Source organism: Selaginella moellendorffii, unplaced genomic scaffold (assembly GCF_000143415.4).
Source record: "Selaginella moellendorffii unplaced genomic scaffold, v1.0 SELMOscaffold_130, whole genome shotgun sequence".
Lineage (NCBI taxonomy): Eukaryota > Viridiplantae > Streptophyta > Lycopodiopsida > Selaginellales > Selaginellaceae > Selaginella > Selaginella moellendorffii.
The window spans coordinates 308819-326309 of NW_003314391.1; the positions used below are offsets into that span (position 1 = coordinate 308819).

General features: G+C 48.1%; 5 protein-coding genes across 6 annotated transcripts; 3 read left to right on the forward strand and 2 right to left on the reverse strand.

Moving 5' to 3' along the window:
- Positions 1–4: 4 nt before the first annotated feature.
- On the reverse strand, positions 5–2806 carry LOC112343068 (pentatricopeptide repeat-containing protein At4g02750-like). The gene has a single exon (XM_024665938.1). The coding sequence runs from the start codon at positions 2734–2736 to the stop codon at positions 112–114; it is 2625 nt and encodes an 874-aa protein (XP_024521706.1). The 5' UTR covers positions 2737–2806; the 3' UTR covers positions 5–111.
- Positions 2736–4053, forward strand: LOC112343069 (probable nucleoredoxin 1). Its single transcript, XM_024665939.1, has 2 exons — positions 2736–2939; positions 3018–4053. Exons 1-2 carry the CDS (start codon positions 2838–2840, stop codon positions 4020–4022), a joined length of 1107 nt encoding a protein of 368 aa, XP_024521707.1. The 5' UTR covers positions 2736–2837; the 3' UTR covers positions 4023–4053.
- A 3015-nt stretch (positions 4054–7068) lies between these two features.
- On the reverse strand, positions 7069–8887 carry LOC9651405 (protein tas). Its single transcript, XM_002992205.2, has 13 exons — positions 8819–8887; positions 8668–8767; positions 8505–8613; positions 8359–8447; positions 8247–8303; positions 8082–8190; positions 7938–8036; positions 7812–7876; positions 7653–7756; positions 7538–7602; positions 7431–7485; positions 7176–7370; positions 7069–7118 (listed from the first exon to the last, which is right to left on the reverse strand). Exons 1-12 carry the CDS (start codon positions 8865–8867, stop codon positions 7210–7212), a joined length of 1062 nt encoding a protein of 353 aa, XP_002992251.1. The 5' UTR covers positions 8868–8887; the 3' UTR covers positions 7069–7118; positions 7176–7209.
- Positions 8888–8970: 83 nt separating this feature from the next.
- On the forward strand, positions 8971–11208 carry LOC112343065 (pentatricopeptide repeat-containing protein At2g35030, mitochondrial-like). Its single transcript, XM_024665931.1, has one exon. The coding sequence runs from the start codon at positions 8971–8973 to the stop codon at positions 11206–11208; it is 2238 nt and encodes a 745-aa protein (XP_024521699.1).
- LOC9651769 (peroxisome biogenesis protein 1) lies at positions 11120–17249 on the forward strand. 2 transcript variants are annotated; one of them, XM_024665900.1, is made up of 20 exons: positions 11120–11436; positions 11499–11672; positions 11750–11845; positions 11908–12307; positions 12360–12857; positions 12909–13000; positions 13053–13126; positions 13188–13401; positions 13456–13528; positions 13581–13735; positions 13788–14018; positions 14075–14275; positions 14328–14453; positions 14499–14560; positions 14619–14736; positions 14801–15073; positions 15128–15236; positions 15297–15585; positions 15810–16019; positions 16073–17249. In XM_024665900.1, the coding sequence occupies exons 1-17, from the start codon at positions 11221–11223 to the stop codon at positions 15158–15160; spliced, it is 3036 nt and encodes a 1011-aa protein (XP_024521668.1). In that variant the 5' UTR covers positions 11120–11220; the 3' UTR covers positions 15161–15236; positions 15297–15585; positions 15810–16019; positions 16073–17249. The 2 variants fall into 2 exon arrangements, with proteins under 2 accessions (XP_024521668.1, XP_024521669.1); XM_024665901.1 differs by having other exon boundaries at positions 15297–15369.
- Positions 17250–17491: the final 242 nt, after the last annotated feature.

Below are 17491 nucleotides of genomic sequence, written 5' to 3' on the forward strand. Positions count from 1 at the left end.
TGATATTGCATGGACGACGCTTCTCGGGGCGTGTAAGACGCACGGAGACGCGAACCGAGGAGCCGGAGTGGTGGAGCGTCTGTATCGCAAGAGACCGGATGTGTCGTCAACTTACACTCTCGCGTCTGGATTGGTGAGAGGCGTAGCTCCGATCGATCGATGATCGTGGTGTTTGAAGAGATTCGCGAGCATCACGTATGGAGCTGAGTCTGTGGGACTCAATCCCGCCGCTCGCTGAGCAGCTCGCAAGCCGAGGTCGCGATTTTCGCTGCCACCGTCAACCCGGCATGCGCTCAGCACGCTCGTCCAAGCGGCAGCGTCTGGCTCAAAAGGCATGGATCTTATGAGCTGTTCGACGTCGCGAAGTTTTCCAGCGCGAGCGAGGACGTCGATGATGCAGCTATACATCTCCAGCGTGGGGGTGATGGAGTAATTGTGCAGCATCGCTCCAAACAGTGCGAGGCCATCGTCAAGCATCCCAGCGTGAGCGCATGCCGAGACGGCGGCCTTGAAAGTCACCTGATCTGGAGAGTTTCCTTCGAGCTCCATGGCCTGGAGATACTCCATGGCGAGATCGAGCTGCCCGTTATCAGCGTGAGCCGCGACTACGGCAGTGTAGAGAACGGTGTCTCGGGCTTCCATCCCCTGGAAGATATTCATTGCTTCGTCCAGCCCTCCACACTTCCCATAGAAGCTCACGAGCGAGCTTCCGAGTTCCGGGGAGCGGCTGATGCTGGTGAGCGAGATCTCACTGTGGATCGATCGCCCCTCGTCCAGAGCTCCCAAACCAGCGCAGGCATCGACGGCGGCAGCGTAAGTCAGCTCGTCGATCGCCACCGATTCCTCGTTCCTCATTCTCCGGAAGAGCTCCACGGCCAGTCTCATATGCCCGTTACGGGCATACGCTCCAACCATAGCGTTCCAGGTGAGAGTGTTTCGATCGGTCATGCTATCAAAGACTCTTCTCGCTTCTTCGACGCTGCCAACTTGTCCATAGCCGGTGATCATCGCATTGCACGCTGCTGGAGAGTGCCGTGGCATTCTCTCAAATACATCCCTTGCTTTGTCGAGATGACCATTCGCGGCATAGGCTCCAAGCATCGCATTCCAGGCCGCGAGATCTTTCTCAGGCATGGCATCAAAAGTCCCTCTAGCACTAGCAAGATCGCATAGCTCACCGTACATGGTGATCATAGTTGTCCACGAAACCACGTCCCTGAGAGGCATTTTAGAAAAGAGACTTTCAGCTTGGAACAAATGCCCAAGCTGGGCATATGCAGAAATGATAGAGTTCCACGATGCTGTATCCCGCATTGGCATTCTATCAAACAGTCCTCTCGCCTCGTCGATGAATCCAGCCTGAGAGAGCGCCGCTATAAGGCAATTCCACGAGATTGGATCGCGCTCCGGCATCTCCAGAAAGAGATCCATCGCCTCGTCCAGAAGCCCATTCCCGGCAAATCCCGCAACCATGGCATTCCACGACACGAGATTCCTCTGCGGCATCTTCACGAACACCTCCCTCGCATCCTCCACGAAACCTCGCTCGCAAAACCCCACCAAGAGCGCCGTCCACGACACGGAGTCGTGCTCCGGCATCGCCTCTTCGACCGTGCGCCTCGCCACGTCTAAGCTTCCGTGCTGCGAATATCCCACAACCATTGAGTTGTACGACACGAGATCCCTCTCTTGCATTGCGGAGGAGAAGAGCTTCTCGGCCTCGTCCAAGCTTTGGTTGTGTACGTACGCCGCAAGCATCGAGTTCCACGAGACGATGTCCGGCTCTGGGATGCCGTCGAAGATCCGCTTGGCATCCGCGAGATGCCCTGGCCTGTGGGTGTACGCTGCGATCATCGCGTTCCAGGTGACGTTGTTCGTCCCGGGCATCTTTTCCATGAGCGACAGTGCCTCGTCCACAAGGCCGTGGTGGGCGATTGTGCTGAGCAGCGTGTTAAACGAGATGAGATCCTTCTGGGGCATTTGTTCAAACACAGTTCTCGCCTGGGAGATCTGGTTGCTCTGCGAGAACGCACAAAGTAGAGTGTTCCACGAGACGAGATTGTGCTGTGGCATCCGATTGAAAGCCTCTGCGACGCTGGAGGTTTTTCCGGCTTGGCAGTAGGCACTCAAGAGAGTGTTCCACGACACAATGTCTCGCTCCTTCATCGCTTGAAACAACGTTTCCACTCCATGCAAATGCCCCAGCCGGGCATTTGTCGCAAGCATGATATTCCAAGTTACTGTGTCCTGCTGTGGCATTTTCTCAAACAAACTCATGGCCTCTTCCTCATGCCCAGCTTGTGTATAGGCTGATATCATTGAGTTCCATGAGACCACCACTCTTGGTTCCGGCATCAAATCAAAAAGTTGACGCGCTTCTTCAAGATGCCCTTTTTGGGCATATGCGGTGATCATGGTGTTCCACGAGACTGAGTTTCTTACGGGCATCTTGTCAAACATCTTCTTTGCCTGCTCGAGGCGATTGTTAAGGACAAAAACAGATAACATGATGTTCCAGCTGAAAACATTCGGCTGGATTGTGTGCTCGAACACCTTTTGTGCATCCGCCACGCTCCCGCATTTGCCATACATGTCTATGAGGAGGTTTGAAAGGTAGAGCTTGCCGCTGTGCTCGCCACCAGCGATGGATTCGTGGATTTGCCTTCCCTCGAAGAGATTCCTCTTTTTCCCGCATTGCCGTAGCAAATCGGCATACTCGGACACTGAACAAGACATCGGAAAAGTGTGATCTTGTCGACGCCAGGAATTCGTGAGATTCTTCTTATTACGTTACTGCTACTCCCTCTCTCTCGATCCGGCTATAAGACCTCCGGGAAATGCCACATCCTTGGTGGCAAATGGCTCGTCAGGAAATGTCTCTCGTATCCTTCCTCCGCAGCAATGGAATCACTCACGTCCTCCGGAACGACGAATCACAGGTAAAAGCCTCCTATACTTTAGAAAGGGGACAAACGTATGATACTGTATCTTCTTCTTTGTGATCTTCACTTGGAAAGGTGGAGACTAAGGTGCTCGAAGGAAAGATCGTTGGCTTGCTCTTCTCGGTGGAATCAAACAAGTCATGCAGCACCTTCGTCAACAAGCTGCTGGGTATCTACGATGAAATCCAAAAGATTTCCACCGCTGGCGCTGGTGGTGTTGGATTCGAAGTGGTGTTTGTTTCGGGTGACACGGATGAGGCGAGCTTCAAGCAATCCATGAAGAAAATGCCTTGGCTGGCACTACCGTTCGACGTCAAAGGAGCAACGACTGCGAAGCTAGCTCGACGTTTCAAAGTGGAAGTGATGCCAAGCTTGGTCCTTGTTGATTCCAATGGAACAACATTGCTATCGAGATATGGTTACAGCTTGGTCACCAGGTTTGGATCGAAGGCTTTTCCTTTCGCGCAAGAACACATCCAAGACCTGGAAAAAGTGGAGGATCAAAACGCCAGCAAGCTTCCCGTGGAACTCAAAGATGGAACGCACGAGCATGTCTTGCTGCTAGTGAAAGACCCCTATGACAACGCAATGTTTACTTGTGACAAATGCCAGGAGGATGGGTGTGGATGGTGTTACCATTGCAAGGAATGCTCCTACGATCTACACTTGGACTGCATCAAACCAGTCCCCAAAACACCTGTGAAGGAGATCAAGGATGCGAAGGACCAGATCAAGGATAAAAAGGATCAGATCAAGGATGCGAAGGACCAGATCAAGGATAAAAAGGATCAGATCAAGGATGCGAAGGGCCAGATCAAGGATAAAAAGGATCAGATCAAGGATGCGAAGGACCAGATCAAGGATAAAAAGGATCAGATCAAGGATGCAATGGATCAGATCAAGGATTCTCCATCCACGCAGATTGAAGGCAAAGCTGGTGCCATGATGGACACTTTCAAGCAAAGAAAAGGATCTACAAGCGTTGCCCTCATTAGTTTCGTTCTGATTCTTCTCGCATTGTTATGGGTTCTTGGTTTTCTTGGACGAAAGTTCTTCCTCGAGAAGAAGAATGCTGCATAAAATTCACTATAAAATTCATAACAGATAATTATTCCAATTTCAGTTTAAGATGATTTGCAAATGTTTATTGTAAGTGGTAAAAAATTGAGATTTTGCTCGCTTTATATTCACATAAAAGCATGGAAAATGCTATGCTATGCTTGTGATATACTCCGTGGTGGTATATAAGATCCCATAATAGTTTTCATACTTCAAACATGGAATCAGTTTTGTCATTCATTGCAACTGAAGAGCGTGACTATGTCATTAGAAATGACGGATCCAAGGTGAAAGAAATGGATATAATCATCTAAGTAACTATATTTCCAGGTGAGCATTCAAAGCCTCCAAGGATTCAAGTGCTATGGCTTGGCCTTCGTCGCACACTGGTATCCAACGGCTCGAGCGTTTGTGGACAAGCATCTGATCCCTCTCTACGAGCAAATCCGCGCCAGGCATGGCAAGAGATCGATCGAGATCATCTTTGTCTCGGACGACTTGAACTACATCGAGTTCATGGAGTTCTTCCAGACTATGCCTTGGCTCGCACTGCCATTCCAAGACAGGAGGACGGAATTGATTCTTAGCACCAAGCTAAACGTCCAAAGCATACCTGCGTTTGCAATCTTTGATGGCGATGGCAAGCTCTTGTTTAGAGAAGGCCGAAGCGTGATACTGCGCCATGGATTGCGAGCTTATCCCTTCACTCCACACCACGTCTCCAAGCTTGACGTGATCCAGCGAAAGCGAGCCTCCAAACTTCCAGCGGACGTGAAGCATCCACAGCACGAGCATACGCTCGATCTCGTCCGCGACTGGTATGACAACTTTGGGATGTTCGTTTGTGACGCTTGCTTGGACGAAGGAAACGGCTGGTTCTACCACTGCGAGAGGTGCTCCTGGGATTTGCATCCTGCCTGTGCAAATCCAAAGTTCGATCTACAGAAGAGCGCCAGTACTTATTTTCGATGCTACATACCAGGAGCAAACATCTTCAAGAAAATGCTAAAGTTACAGCCAAAGGAGACGTCGACATAGTTCTCGTTTCTCTAAAGGGAATTGGGAATTTTCTGTAAACAGCAATCTCCTTCTGCTCGTGTGACACCAGCTATGATAGTCTTTTGTATCTTTATGACCAAAAGAGCAGTACTTCTTGAGCTAAAGCAATGCATGGATTTGCATTTAGTAACTATAGCAAGTGATGCCAAATTTTTAGAGATCTTTTAGAAAGAACATCACGAGACTGGAGTTCTATTACTAACTCCAATGTACCTCACTCTTTTGAGTCGCAAATCGAAAAGAATTTGTACTTCTAAGCCGTCTACAGCGTCAGACAGTGCAAGACGCTGTAGACAGGCAAGGAACTGCTTTCACACTAGAAACTCTCATTCAAAGAACGAAAACAAAATTTAATTACAGATCGAGCAGAGACTCGAGTAAGAACAACGATATCATAAAGCATTAAATTACATCGAAACAAAGAGCACAGCAAGCTCACCTTGGTATGACAATTGAGCAATGACAGAGTTGTTTCTCGTAACATTATTCATGGACTTCACTGTTTCCATGAGTTTGAGACACTGAGAAAAAAAGAAACGATAGAAAACGGTCAAGTGCTTCACTAAAACTGTTTTGCTCACTGCCAAGAGTGCGCAAGACTAGAGACCAGAATTGCAAACCTAGGGCGAGATTTAGTGACAATGCTGTTATCTTACCGTGTTTTTAGTTATCAGTCTCTTCTTTTCGGATGATGTTTCAATAAAATAAAAACTAAAGAAGTTGTTTATATTATATTTGTTATATCATGTTGCAGAAATTAAACTTAACTTCTAAAAACAACGTTACTATCACTAAAACCTTAGGACTTGGGTGCTTAAGTAAACCAAAAAAATTAGATGGATCAAATTCAATTTCAATATGTTAATTAATGTATTTATACAACCATGTGGTTCTTCTTAATAGTAGTGTTTATTATTTAATAACAAATTTAATTTACTAGAAATGATAAAAATTATTTATAAATTATAAACACAAGATTAATCTTGGGTAGAAATAAATTATAAAATTTAATCTAAATGAAGAACAACTTTTAAATTGTAAAATATCCCAGAATATTTAAACATATTCTCTTAGCCACATCAAATAAGAGTATAAAACTAAGTTCACTAACTTTGTCTCAGGCGACTTAAAACTATAAAGTGCGGAGACTGCCCTCTGCTCAATGGAATCAATACCTAAACTTGGAAACATGGAAGAGAATTTTGCTAGCTCAAGCAAAGCAAGCCACTTTGGTCGCTATCCCTGGTAACAATGAAATGAAATGCTAGATATCATGGATTCACTTTAGCTCATCGAATCCTGCCAAGAGTAATAGATCCGGCACGTGAGAGCCACAGCCATGCCAACAGAACCATCCATTCGAGCAACTAGAACAATGCCTCGTTGCTGGCCCAAACTCTAAAAATGAAGGGAGAAGGTCACTATACTGATCTAGTTGCTCTGCATTCCATCCCAAACAGTGAGGTATTTGATACAGCTGCATTGCATGCTCCCCATTAGAAATCATCAAGAATGCTACTTAAAAAAAAGAATACAAAGAGCCTGCTTATAGCCCTTTGAAATGGAGATGAATCTTGAAGCTTCTGTTAAACACAGATTCACTGGAGGGAAACAAATTTTGAAATGACAAAATCTTTCCGACTTTCACGTTTTGTACATGGGACGACTTAGACTATGTCGAGTTCATGGAGTTCTTCGGTGCCTTCACTCGCACTGCCATTCCAACACAGGACGACGGAATCAGTTCTAAGCACCAAATTTTCCAAGCATTTGCAATGCGATCAGCTCTGGCCGGAGTGTGATACTGCGCCATGGATTCGCCATGGAGCTTATCCTTGCAGCCCCCGAGCAAGATCGCCATAGCCTGAGAGCTCGTGTCGATCAACACCAATCTTGACGTGATCCAGCGAAACTAAGCCTCCAAACTTCCAGCGGACGTGAGCACACGCTGGATTTCGTCCGGCATCTGGTATGAAAGCTTTGGGAGGATGCAAGCACCTCTGGCAGTGGGAGAACCAGCCATAGCGTCCAAGCAAGCGTCACAACGAAAATCCTGCCCTGTGCAAATCCAAAGTTTGATCTACACGAGAGCAAATCGAAAATGCTAAAACTTACAGCCAAAGGAGACGTCGACGTAGTTCTCGTTTCTCTACGGAGCTGGATTCGGGAATTTTCTGTGAACAGAATCTATCTCCTCCACCATTTCATCTGTTAGTGTGATAGCAGCTGCTTTTACTATGTCCATTAGCTGATAGTCCTTCGTAGCTCCAATCACAGCACTTGCAACCAGTGGATGCCTTAGTACAAAACCTGACCAAAGGAGAAGTTTTTCTTGAGCTCAAGCAATGCATGGATTTGCGTTGTAGGTACCTATAGCAAGCTCCACGGGGGTGATGCCATAGTTCTTAGAAATCTCTACGTATGCCTGAAACGAGATAGTTTGGATCTTATAATAAGAAAATCCGAAATGTACGTACCTTGACAGCCGGTAACAGATTGGGTTTTCCAAGATCATACCGGCATTCTGCCTCGGTGTAGCGTCCTGTATTATGGGTGTTTTTCTACGTTAGAGAGAGAAGATTGCGTAGTGACCTTTATAAAGATTTAAACGAGCATCAGCCGGACCTCCACCATCGTCAAGATATTTCGCAGTTAGCAAACCCATTGCCAAAGGACTGTAAGCCAGGAGGTTTATGCTGAAAGAACAAAGAAGAACACCGTTTACAGTCTACAAAGGTGATAAGCTCTTACCTTTCGTGATGGCAGCATTCGGCGAGACCATAATCAAAGGTTCGACACAGGAGGCTATATGCATTCTGTTCCAGATAGTTAGAATCCTCCACTTGGGCATATATAAACTTCTTCTTCTCCACTTACTTGGATCGAGAAAACTCGAGGCAGCCTGTTCTCGCGAGAAGCCCGGCAGAATTCCATGAGACCGTAAGGAGTTTCATTGCTAACTCCAATGTATCTTATCTGTTCAACTAGTCTGTTGAGTCGCAAATCGAAAGGGATTTGTACCTTGCCAGCGTCTACAGCGTCAGACAAAGCTTGCAGCTGCTCGTCCACAGGAACTGCTTTGATACGGCGTGAAGGATCGTAATCAACTTCTCCAAACATCGGTGTATAGCTATAGAAAACTCCCATTCTCAAGCAAAGCACACAAGCATAAAATGTTTTACTCACCGATCAGGCCAATGTATCTGATAGAGATCAATATGATCCAAGCAAAGTCGCTGCAAGCTGCACGAAGGAACAAAAACCATGCCAGTAAGAACAATGGTACGAGAAGTAAAACCTTGTGTCAATAGCCGCCTTGATATTATTCTTGTCCAAAGAGTGTGGTCCTCCACGAATCCAAGTCATTTGTCCCGAAGGCCCAGCTACCTTAAAAAAAAATATATAGAACCATGAAATGAAAGAATTTTGCTAGATCGAGCTCACCTTGGTCGCTATCACAATCTTGTCCCTGGCAATGTTACTCTCTCTGATCCATCGACCGAGGTAGACCTCACTCTTTCCATGAGTTTGAGCTCTTTGAGGCACCGGGTACCTGCGAGCAAGGAGCAAAGGAGACGATCGAAAGCGAAGAAATGCTGGTTTTTACATCTCTGCCGTGTCGAAGAAGTTGATTCCAGCTTGCGTAGCGATGCTCAAGAGCTTGGCGGATTCACTATAGCTGTTCTGCTCACCAAATGTCATGGTTCCTGCCAGGAGCGCGCGAGATACGTGAGAATCAATCCAACGGGCTCACCAACCTAGGCAGAGCTTCGACACGGAGAGATCCGGCGCGAGAACCACAGCCATGCTAACACGAAAACCCTAATGGGATAGAGATAGGCAAAATGCCCAGGCTGGGCATCTAGACATTCTTGTTTGGCACCAGTATGATCACCGAAGAGCTGGCTAAATGCCCGACGCAGTGGCTGATCTTGCCACTCGCCTCCGATGTTGCTCCTGCATTGTGGCCGGAGAGCAAATCCACAGGGAGATCAAAGCATCCGCTCTCGAGCACAACAGGTACCTTGCAAACTTGCTCGTCCAAATGTATGGCAAGCTTGATAGATTGGGCGAAGCACGCGCTGTCTTTGATAGCATCCACGCTCCCGATGCCTTCTCTTGGAGTATTATGATCGCGTGCTACACGAAAAGCGGCCAGATCGAAGCTGCGAGGCGCCTTTTTGATGCTGCTGGGGCTGATCCGGGGGTCGTGTCATGGAACACCATGATCACGGCATATGCCCGAATTGGGGATCTCAGCGAGGCCAAGAAGCTTTTCCAGCAAATGCCGAATCCCAATGCTGTTACGTGGACGGCGATCCTCACAGCCGTTGCGGAGAACAGCTCGCTCCAGGAAACGCGAGAACTGTTTGATGCAATGCCAGAGAGAAATCTTTCATCGTGGAACGTAATGCTTAATGCATATGCCCGAACTGGGCACTTGGGCGAATCCGAAAACTTGTTCTGCTCTTGCCCTGAGAGAAACATTCGGACTTGGAACGCTTTACTGCATGCATGGGTCCAAAACGGAAATGTTCTTGATGCCCAAGACGTGTTCTCACGGATGCCCGAGAGAGATGCTGTGTCGTGGACGGATATGCTCACGGCGTATGCCACCTTTGGGCATACTGAAGATGCCAAGAATCTGTTTAGACAGATGCCAGAGAAAAACACTGTCGCGTGGAACATTATGATAAACGCATTATCTCAAGTTGGTAGTTCGAACGAGGCTAAGGAATATTTCGACAAGGCTCCGAATCCAAATGTAGTGACCTGGAACTCTATGATCCTTGCGTATATCCGTTCTGGATATACAGCGGAGGCGAGGCGGCTCTTTGATTCGATGCCAATGCGAGATTTGATAACTTGGAACTCAATGATCCAAGCATATGCCGATGCCTTAGATTCCCACAATGCCGATGCTCTCTTTGATCGATCCCCACAACACAATGTGGTGTCGCGGACCACAATGTTGGTCATGTATGCCGAGGTGGGGCATCTGGACGATGCCAAACGAATCTTTGACACGATGCCAAGCAAGAACATTGTGTCATGGACAGCGCTGCTGCAGGCATATGCCGAGGCTGGGAATCTCGAAGATGCCGAGGGGATATTTCACCGGATGCCCGAGTGGAATAGCGTGACGTGGAATGCGATGGTTGGTGGATATGGCGCTGCTGGAAATGTAGAGAAAGCGGAATCCATGTTCAGCGGGATGCCGGAGAGTGACGTGTCGTCGTGGAACGTTATGCTGGAGGTATATACCGCCAATGGGCATCTTGGGGACGCAAAGGCACTGTTTGATAGAATGCCGTGTTGGACTCAAACATCTTGGAATATTCTTCTAGCGGCGTACGCGGAGGGTTCTTTGGTAGAGGAGATGCTTTGGTTTCTCGACTCCATGCCTGGAAGAAACGTTGCCAGCTGGACGATTGCGATGGCGACACTTGGCGCGAATGGGCATCTTGATGAGGCGGAGAGAATCTTCGGTTTGATGCCAGAGCACGACCTCGTGTGCTGTACGGTGATGCTCACGGTATTGGTACACCACAGGAAGTGTTACAAAGCAAAGCTCTTTTTTGAAAAGATTCCAGAGCGCAGCCAGGTATCTTGGAACACGATGCTGGAAGCATATGCCCTGTCGCGGGATATCCATGGCGCGAGAATCTTTTTCGAGCGCATGGAGGCGCGGGAGCCGGTGGCGTGGGGCAGTGTGATTGGATCTTACGCAAACGCTGGCCTCATGGAATCCGCCATGGCACTCTTCCGTACCATGGCCATGGAGGCTCTAGCTCCCGACGAGATTATCTTCCTCAGCGTTCTCTCGGCTTGCAATCATGCCGGATCGCTGGAACAGGGCTTGCGCTGCTTCATGTCGATGATTGCAGACTATGGATCGGCGCCGCGGAGAGAGCACTACACTTGCTTGATCGATCTTCTCGGCCGGGCGGGGGAATTACTCGATGCGGAGGAGATCATTAGCAAGATGCCATTCAAGCCGGATGCCACGTCCTGGGGGTCGCTGCTGAGCTCCTGCGCAGGGGTGAGAGAGATCGATCGAGGGACGAGGAGAGCCAGGGCGGCATTCCAATCCAGTGATAGCTCCAGCCCCTATATTTCCCTCGCTAATATGCGCTCCAGAAATTAGGGTTTTTCGGGGATGGAGGTGGAGGTGAGGCGCGTTGCCAGCAGCGATGTCGGCTTCGTTGCGCTCCCGATGCATGTAATTTACCTTCTCCAGCAAGGCGACGCGCATTTCACTTCCCTCCTGGTGCTGGAATTGAAGATTTCGCGTCCAGCGGCAGGCGATGGAGCCGCATTGGTTCCCTGGTTCGTGGCTTGGAGCGGCGCCACCTCCAATTCCATTTTCATCGAGGTATGTTCGTGGAGTTCCTGGGGGTGATCTTTCTTTCTTAGCACAAGCTTTGATGAAGGAAGGTTGCGGAGAGTCTAGCGCAATGCCTGGGGCTACCTGATCGAGCGAAGGTCACAGTTCGTGTTCGTATCGATTTACCACAAGCACAGACTGTTCTAGTGGAGCCAGCGACGGAGGACGATTCGGAGATTTTGGAGCTCCACGCTGACTACCTTGAGACTCATATCTTAAACGAGGTATCCAGTTCGAACATATAGTCTTCTCGGTCTATTTTTTTGTCCTTCTATGTTGCTTCTAAGTTTTCTTATTCCAGGTTGGAGTGCTACAGGAGGGACGCCAGTTTCCTGTGTCAGTTCCAGGACAAGGGGTACTTGTGTTGCTTGCAAAATCCATCACTCCAAGGTCAGTGGTGAGTGTGTAGATTTATTCTGGTGTGAACCATAGACTCGTCCTCATGGCAATCCTTTTCAGGTAAGACTCACGCGAGGGACGGAACTAGTTGTGTCTATCAAGAAGCGCCAACAGAACATCAAGCAAGGCCCGCAATTTGGAAAAAGTATCTGGCTGCGAATCCAGGATATTGACGAGTCACTACATCAAGTTTGCAATATCGGAGGCAAAGAGCTCGCAGTTATTCCTACCGCTGCGGTTTACGTAAATTCAAGTACAGCGGAACGAGTCACCGTGGCAAATGGACAGTGGGTGCTGGTGAGAACAAGCCAGTCCTTTCCGAATGAAGAAACGACTGATGAGCAGAAAAAGGTAACTAGATCGGCAGCTGTTCGTGTGATTTATTGGAGCGGAGCCACCGATGGCCATGCTGTGGTCTCAGCGCCTTTGCGGCAGTATTTGGGTGTTCAGCTCCACGGAGGTATAGCTTTTATATTCAATTTCAGCTTTTATATTCGCTTTTTTTTCTGCAGGGTTGTGTCTTCAATCCTTTCACCAAACTAATCTGCTGCAAGCAACGAGTGTTCGCGTAACTCCGGTTATGTTTCACTCAGAAGAAAATCAAACAGATGGGAAGCAGCTCAAGCAAGTGATTTCTTCCGAGACAGTGGACGATAAGCTTACCTTGATTAGAGCTTGGATAAAAGCCCAACGAAGGACGTTGCACAACGCTTTCGGCGGTAATGATGGTACTTCCTGGCCGGCAACATCCTTGATAGCGCTTTCGGAAGCGCCTGCCAACAGACAGAAAAAAGAATCGATTTTTTTGTTGAGCCTACAGTGCGGAGGGCAGATGGACAACAATATGCTTGTACTCGACGCCCGCATACTAGACGACGAGAAGCCTGTCTTGGATTTACGGATTGAGCGTCTCCAGTATTTGTTCACGATTAGTAAGGAGGACCGTGACGTCGATATGCCTTCTTTCAAATCAGTCTGGGTTAAAGGAAGCGCTGACGAAGCTTTACAGCGTACGTGTTCCTGTTCTTGCTTGATTGTTTTTCTTACAATTTTTTTTTCAGGACTTACCCTCCTGTTAACTCCAACTAGTCTGCAAAAGCTACGAGACATGGAAGTTGCGGTACCTGTTGGTATTCTTCTGTATGGACCAGCAGTAAGGAGACAGAAATATTACCCTTTGTGGAATGACGCCGTTGTGTTTGCAGGCGTGTGGAAAAACTCAGCTAGCTTTGTCTCTGGCACGGGAGCTCGGTGAAAACAAACAAATACAAGCGCATCGGTTTGTTATTATGTCTTTCCCCATTACGTGTTTTCTAACGCAATGGATTTGCTTGACATAGGGTGATTCTGAAATGTGCTGAGCTTGTTGGTGAAGCAGAAAGTCCAACAAAACGCCGTCTGAAGGAAGCAGTTCTGGGAGCCATTCAGCATGCGCCTTCTTTGGTGGTGCTCGATGACCTGGACGCTCTTTTCTCGATTCATGAAGAAGGAGGAGTTGATATGTCAGCCACTTCTCTCGCGGAGTACCTTTCAGATGTGATGGACAATGCTCAGGTGAAAGGTTCAGGCAACTTTAAAGTTTTACGTGCTCTTTTTTCTGTTCCACAGAGAACGGCTTCTGTCGCGTTTCTTGCAACTGCAAGTGGACCAAAATCTCTTCCACTTTCTCTGCGCTCGTCAGGTATTCTACCTTCCAAGGCTAAACACGTTCACTTTGGACACTGATAATGCAGGACGATTTGATTTTAGCGTTGAGCTAGAACCCCCTGGTATTCGTGAGCGAGAAGGCATTCTCGAGCAAATTATCGCAAGCCGAGGTTTTGAGTGTCCAAAAACTATAACGAGTAGAGTGGCTGCCAAATGTGATGGATACGATGCAAATGATCTGGTAATGTGGTTTAGCTCATACTGTACTAGGTGCTGATTACTCATGGAATCAGGAAATTATGGTGGACAGAGCTTTGCATGCTTCATCTGCCCGATATCTCGCAAAAAAGGCGGAGACGGAAACGGGCCGCAATTTTCACTTGACAGACAGCGACCTGAACGACGCACTTCAAGGCCTTGTTCCGGCAGCACTCAAAGGAGTTGCCAAGGCGGGGAAAACTGGACCGATACTGGGATGGGATGATGTAGGTGGCCTGCAAGAAGTTTGCCGTGTGATTAGAGAGGTACTATTAACGTTGATTTGGATATCATCTGCCTCACTAGACTCGTATATTTGCAGCTGTTGGAACTACCTGTGAGGTACCCAAAGCTTTTTGCTAGTGCACCTTTGCGGTTGCGTACTGGCGTTCTTCTATACGGTCCTCCTGGATGCGGAAAAACGCATGTTGTTGCGGCAGCTGCTGCGGCGTGCTCCCTCCGTTTTATTCCAGTGAAAGGTCCAGAGCTTCTTGACAAATACATTGGTGCTTCTGAAAAGGCGGTATGCTCTTTGAAAATATTTTGGGCTAGACCTTTGTTCCTTGTCCATCCAGGTTCGTGACGTTTTCGCGAGAGCAGCTGCGGCTGCTCCTTGCATCCTGTTCTTTGACGAGTTCGACGCTATTGCTCCCAAGCGTGGTCACGACAATACCGGTGTTACAGATCGGGTTGTGAACCAGGTACACGAACTTTTAAGCCATTGCATTAATAACTGTAGCATGCAGCTTCTAGCTGAGCTTGACGGGGTCTCAGCTTTAACGGGTGTTTTTACGTTCGCTGCTACCAAGTCAGTCAGCCTCTTATGAGAGTTGTTTGTGTAGCACTAATCGTTCTTTCTCTTGTAGCCGTCCTGATCTGATTGATGCGGCGCTGCTTCGACCTGGGCGACTCGACCATCTTTTGTTTTGCGATTTTCCTTCACAGGCCGAGAGGCTTGACATCCTACGTGTACTCTCCCGACATGTACGTACGCTTTCTTTTTGTTTTCTTTCTCTTGGCAGGCTTAACTTGATTTCCTTTTAAACAGCTTTCAATGGAAGATGACATTGACCTGCAGTACTTATCGCGTTTCTCAGAGGGTTTCAGTGGAGCAGATCTGAAAGCTGTTCTCTCAGACGCAGAACTAGAAGCAGTCCATTCGGCAATTGAAAGGCCAAGAGAAAAACACAACCAGCGCCCTGTAATAACGATGGAAATGCTCAAGTCAGCACTTGCGCGGGCCATCCCGCTACAGGAGGCAGAAAGGAAGCGATTCGCCAGCATATACAGTACATTTACAAGCGGCAGATCGTCATCTAAGGTCCGTTGCTCTTACGTGTTTTGTTTTTCATCGTCTTGACGTTCTGGTTGATAGGATTCCAAGGGAAAGAAAGCAACGCTGGCCTAGGAAAGAGAGAAGCAGACAAGCACTCGGGTGAATGTATCTATCTTCGTGGACAGTAACATCAGGGCTTTTGCTAGAGGTATGTGAGGGTCGTGTTCCTTGCAAAAATGATTCGTCAACTGTAACACCTGATCTGCAGGCCTACTTTGGGCTTCCTGATCATGCGAAAGTGGCTTGTACTGACGTGCCACCTCTACGAGTTTCCTGCCAAGGTTTGTAGGTAGCTAGCTTATATAAAAGCATTTCGCGTCACAAACTTAAGCTCAAAGCTCTCTTGTGCTGTGACAAAGTGATGGCCTGTTCCCAGGCCATAGCACAAGCGAGTGATAGTGTGAAGGTCTCTAAAAGCTGTGGCTTGTCTCCCTTCTGCGTGCTGACGTAGAAAAATTCACTGCAAGAATCCTCTCAAGGCCGTACGAGCTCTCCTGGTACGTGCTGGTTGTTTTCATTGTGATTGCCTGCCGAGAGCTGTGTGTGTATGTTCTCTATAATGGTCTTGTGTCGTCTTGTGCGATCTAAGGCTGCCTGGCTGGTTGGCGTCCTTCGCGTGAGCGTCTTGTATTCTCTTTTCTGTCCTTTTGGCTATGGCCACTATTAGAATGATAGCGTGGTTTAATTTGTCTCTAACGCCATGCTTGTTACGTCCTTACAGGTTTGTTGTGGAGAGCAATGTCTCTTTCTCCATTCGGGTCCACGAAGTTATGGGACATGCATGCCGGCTTCTTGCTGCTGGCATTTCCCCAGGGAAGGAAAAGCGACATACAGAAGTAAGTGGAGCTATACTCATTTAAGCATTGCGCAGCCGGAGAGACTTTGCCAACTGTTAAAGGGAAAGCAATGCTTTGCTTGAAGCAACAAACAGGTAACAAGATCCATTTCTAAATTATGATCGTCACACTGAGCATTCCCGTCCAGCTCCCGGCTTTGGAGCGTTTGGAGCGGTTCTCACTGTTTTATTCCACTGAAGTTACTACTTTGCTAAGCTAGCTGCAACAGTAGATCGAGTGCTAAGCAGCAGAGATAGTGCTCTCTGGTCCCCCAAGAGACGCGGGCCACAAGGAGAAGCTTTTCATGATACCCGGTAAAAGGTTCGTCCTGCAAAAGCAACCACCAATGCGTGGCTTGAAACTTGGGGCGGTGTCGGCTCCAGAGAACTTGCGGTGTGCATTGCGCCAGTTCACTCTCAGTTCCGAGGGAGAGTGGCAGACGCATTTTTCCACCGCCAGCTGCTGATCAAAATCTCACTGTCAGTGTGACTCCACCCTGCAAAAACTGGGAGAAACTCGACTCCGAATTAAGAGAACAAATGGTGGAGGATTGCAGATCCGAGCTCCAACAAGCTCCCGAAAGGCAAAGGACAAGAGAATTCACGAGCGAGCAGGCAGAGTTAGACGTTTTCGAGAGAGAGAAGGAAGAAGACACGACACGATCAGTAGCAGCAGCAGCAGCACCGGCCTTGAATTTGGAAACAAGGGAACCTAGGATCACATTTCTTCCGGCGGTGCAAGCAAGTGATAATTACACTGCTCGAGCTCAGCGGAGCATATCACCACCCAGGAAGTTCGCAAACCCGGCCCTCCTAGGTTCCTTTATTCCCAAACACAAGACAGAAGCCAGAGGTCCGTGTCTGGATGGATGGATCAAACCAAGAACGGAGTTCTTACAAGTCAAGGCGGCCCCCAACGAGAACAAGTGCTCAAGCGAAAGAAGTCTGATCGAGAAGAACCATAGTTCGCAGATCCAGAAGAAGAACAGAAGAAGAAGAAGAAGAAGAAGAAGGAGAAGGAGAAGAAGAAGAAGAAGATCTTCGTTTCGACAAGAGGGAAGAAGAAGCAGATCTTCGTTTCAATCAACAAGAAGGAAGAAGAACACCAAACAAGAAAGAAGAAAACAAGCAGCAAATAGCTAAACACACGATTCAACAGACACTGAGGCGACGGATCCTTGCACGCGAACTATTTATCCTCCGGCGAAGATGCTGGCGGTGCAAAGCAGGGGAGGCTCCATCTCCGGCTCTCTGTCTCTCTTTCACACACAGGGAGAGAAAAGAAAAACTTTCCATATTCATTAAAAAATTGAAGCTCTTACCGTTTCGAGAAAGCCCCTGTTTACGCGACCCGCGCATCGAAGCCGTCCATTCTCAGAGAGCTTTCCATTTATATCCATGTCACGTCGCTATCGCCACCATTAAAACCAGCTTCCCGGAGCGCATTACGCTACACTAGCACCAAAGATTTCCATTTCCTCGCATTGCAATTTTTGAGAGTCAGTGCCACGGCTTCTAGGGTTTTTGTATCCAACGGCAAGCATCACGCCACGTGGAGCGGCATGAAG

Coding starts and splice junctions, on each gene's coding strand:
- LOC112343065 (XM_024665931.1), top strand. CDS start 8,971: ATGCCCGACGCAGTGGCTGATCTTGCCACTCGCCTCCGATGTTGCTCC.
- LOC112343069 (XM_024665939.1), top strand. CDS start 2,838: ATGCCACATCCTTGGTGGCAAATGGCTCGTCAGGAAATGTCTCTCGTA. Junction 2,940..3,017: donor TCCGGAACGACGAATCACAG/GTAAAAGCCTCC, acceptor TCACTTGGAAAG/GTGGAGACTAAGGTGCTCGA.
- LOC112343068 (XM_024665938.1), bottom strand. CDS start 2,736: ATGTCTTGTTCAGTGTCCGAGTATGCCGATTTGCTACGGCAATGCGGG.
- LOC9651769 (XM_024665900.1), top strand. CDS start 11,221: ATGGAGGTGGAGGTGAGGCGCGTTGCCAGCAGCGATGTCGGCTTCGTT. Junction 14,019..14,074: donor TTTGCCGTGTGATTAGAGAG/GTACTATTAACG, acceptor GTATATTTGCAG/CTGTTGGAACTACCTGTGAG. Junction 14,454..14,498: donor CAGATCGGGTTGTGAACCAG/GTACACGAACTT, acceptor TGTAGCATGCAG/CTTCTAGCTGAGCTTGACGG.
- LOC9651405 (XM_002992205.2), bottom strand. CDS start 8,867: ATGGCTGTGGTTCTCGCGCCGGATCTCTCCGTGTCGAAGCTCTGCCTA. Junction 8,448..8,504: donor AGATTGTGATAGCGACCAAG/GTGAGCTCGATC, acceptor TTTTTTTTTAAG/GTAGCTGGGCCTTCGGGACA. Junction 8,304..8,358: donor AAGGCGGCTATTGACACAAG/GTTTTACTTCTC, acceptor TCCTTCGTGCAG/CTTGCAGCGACTTTGCTTGG.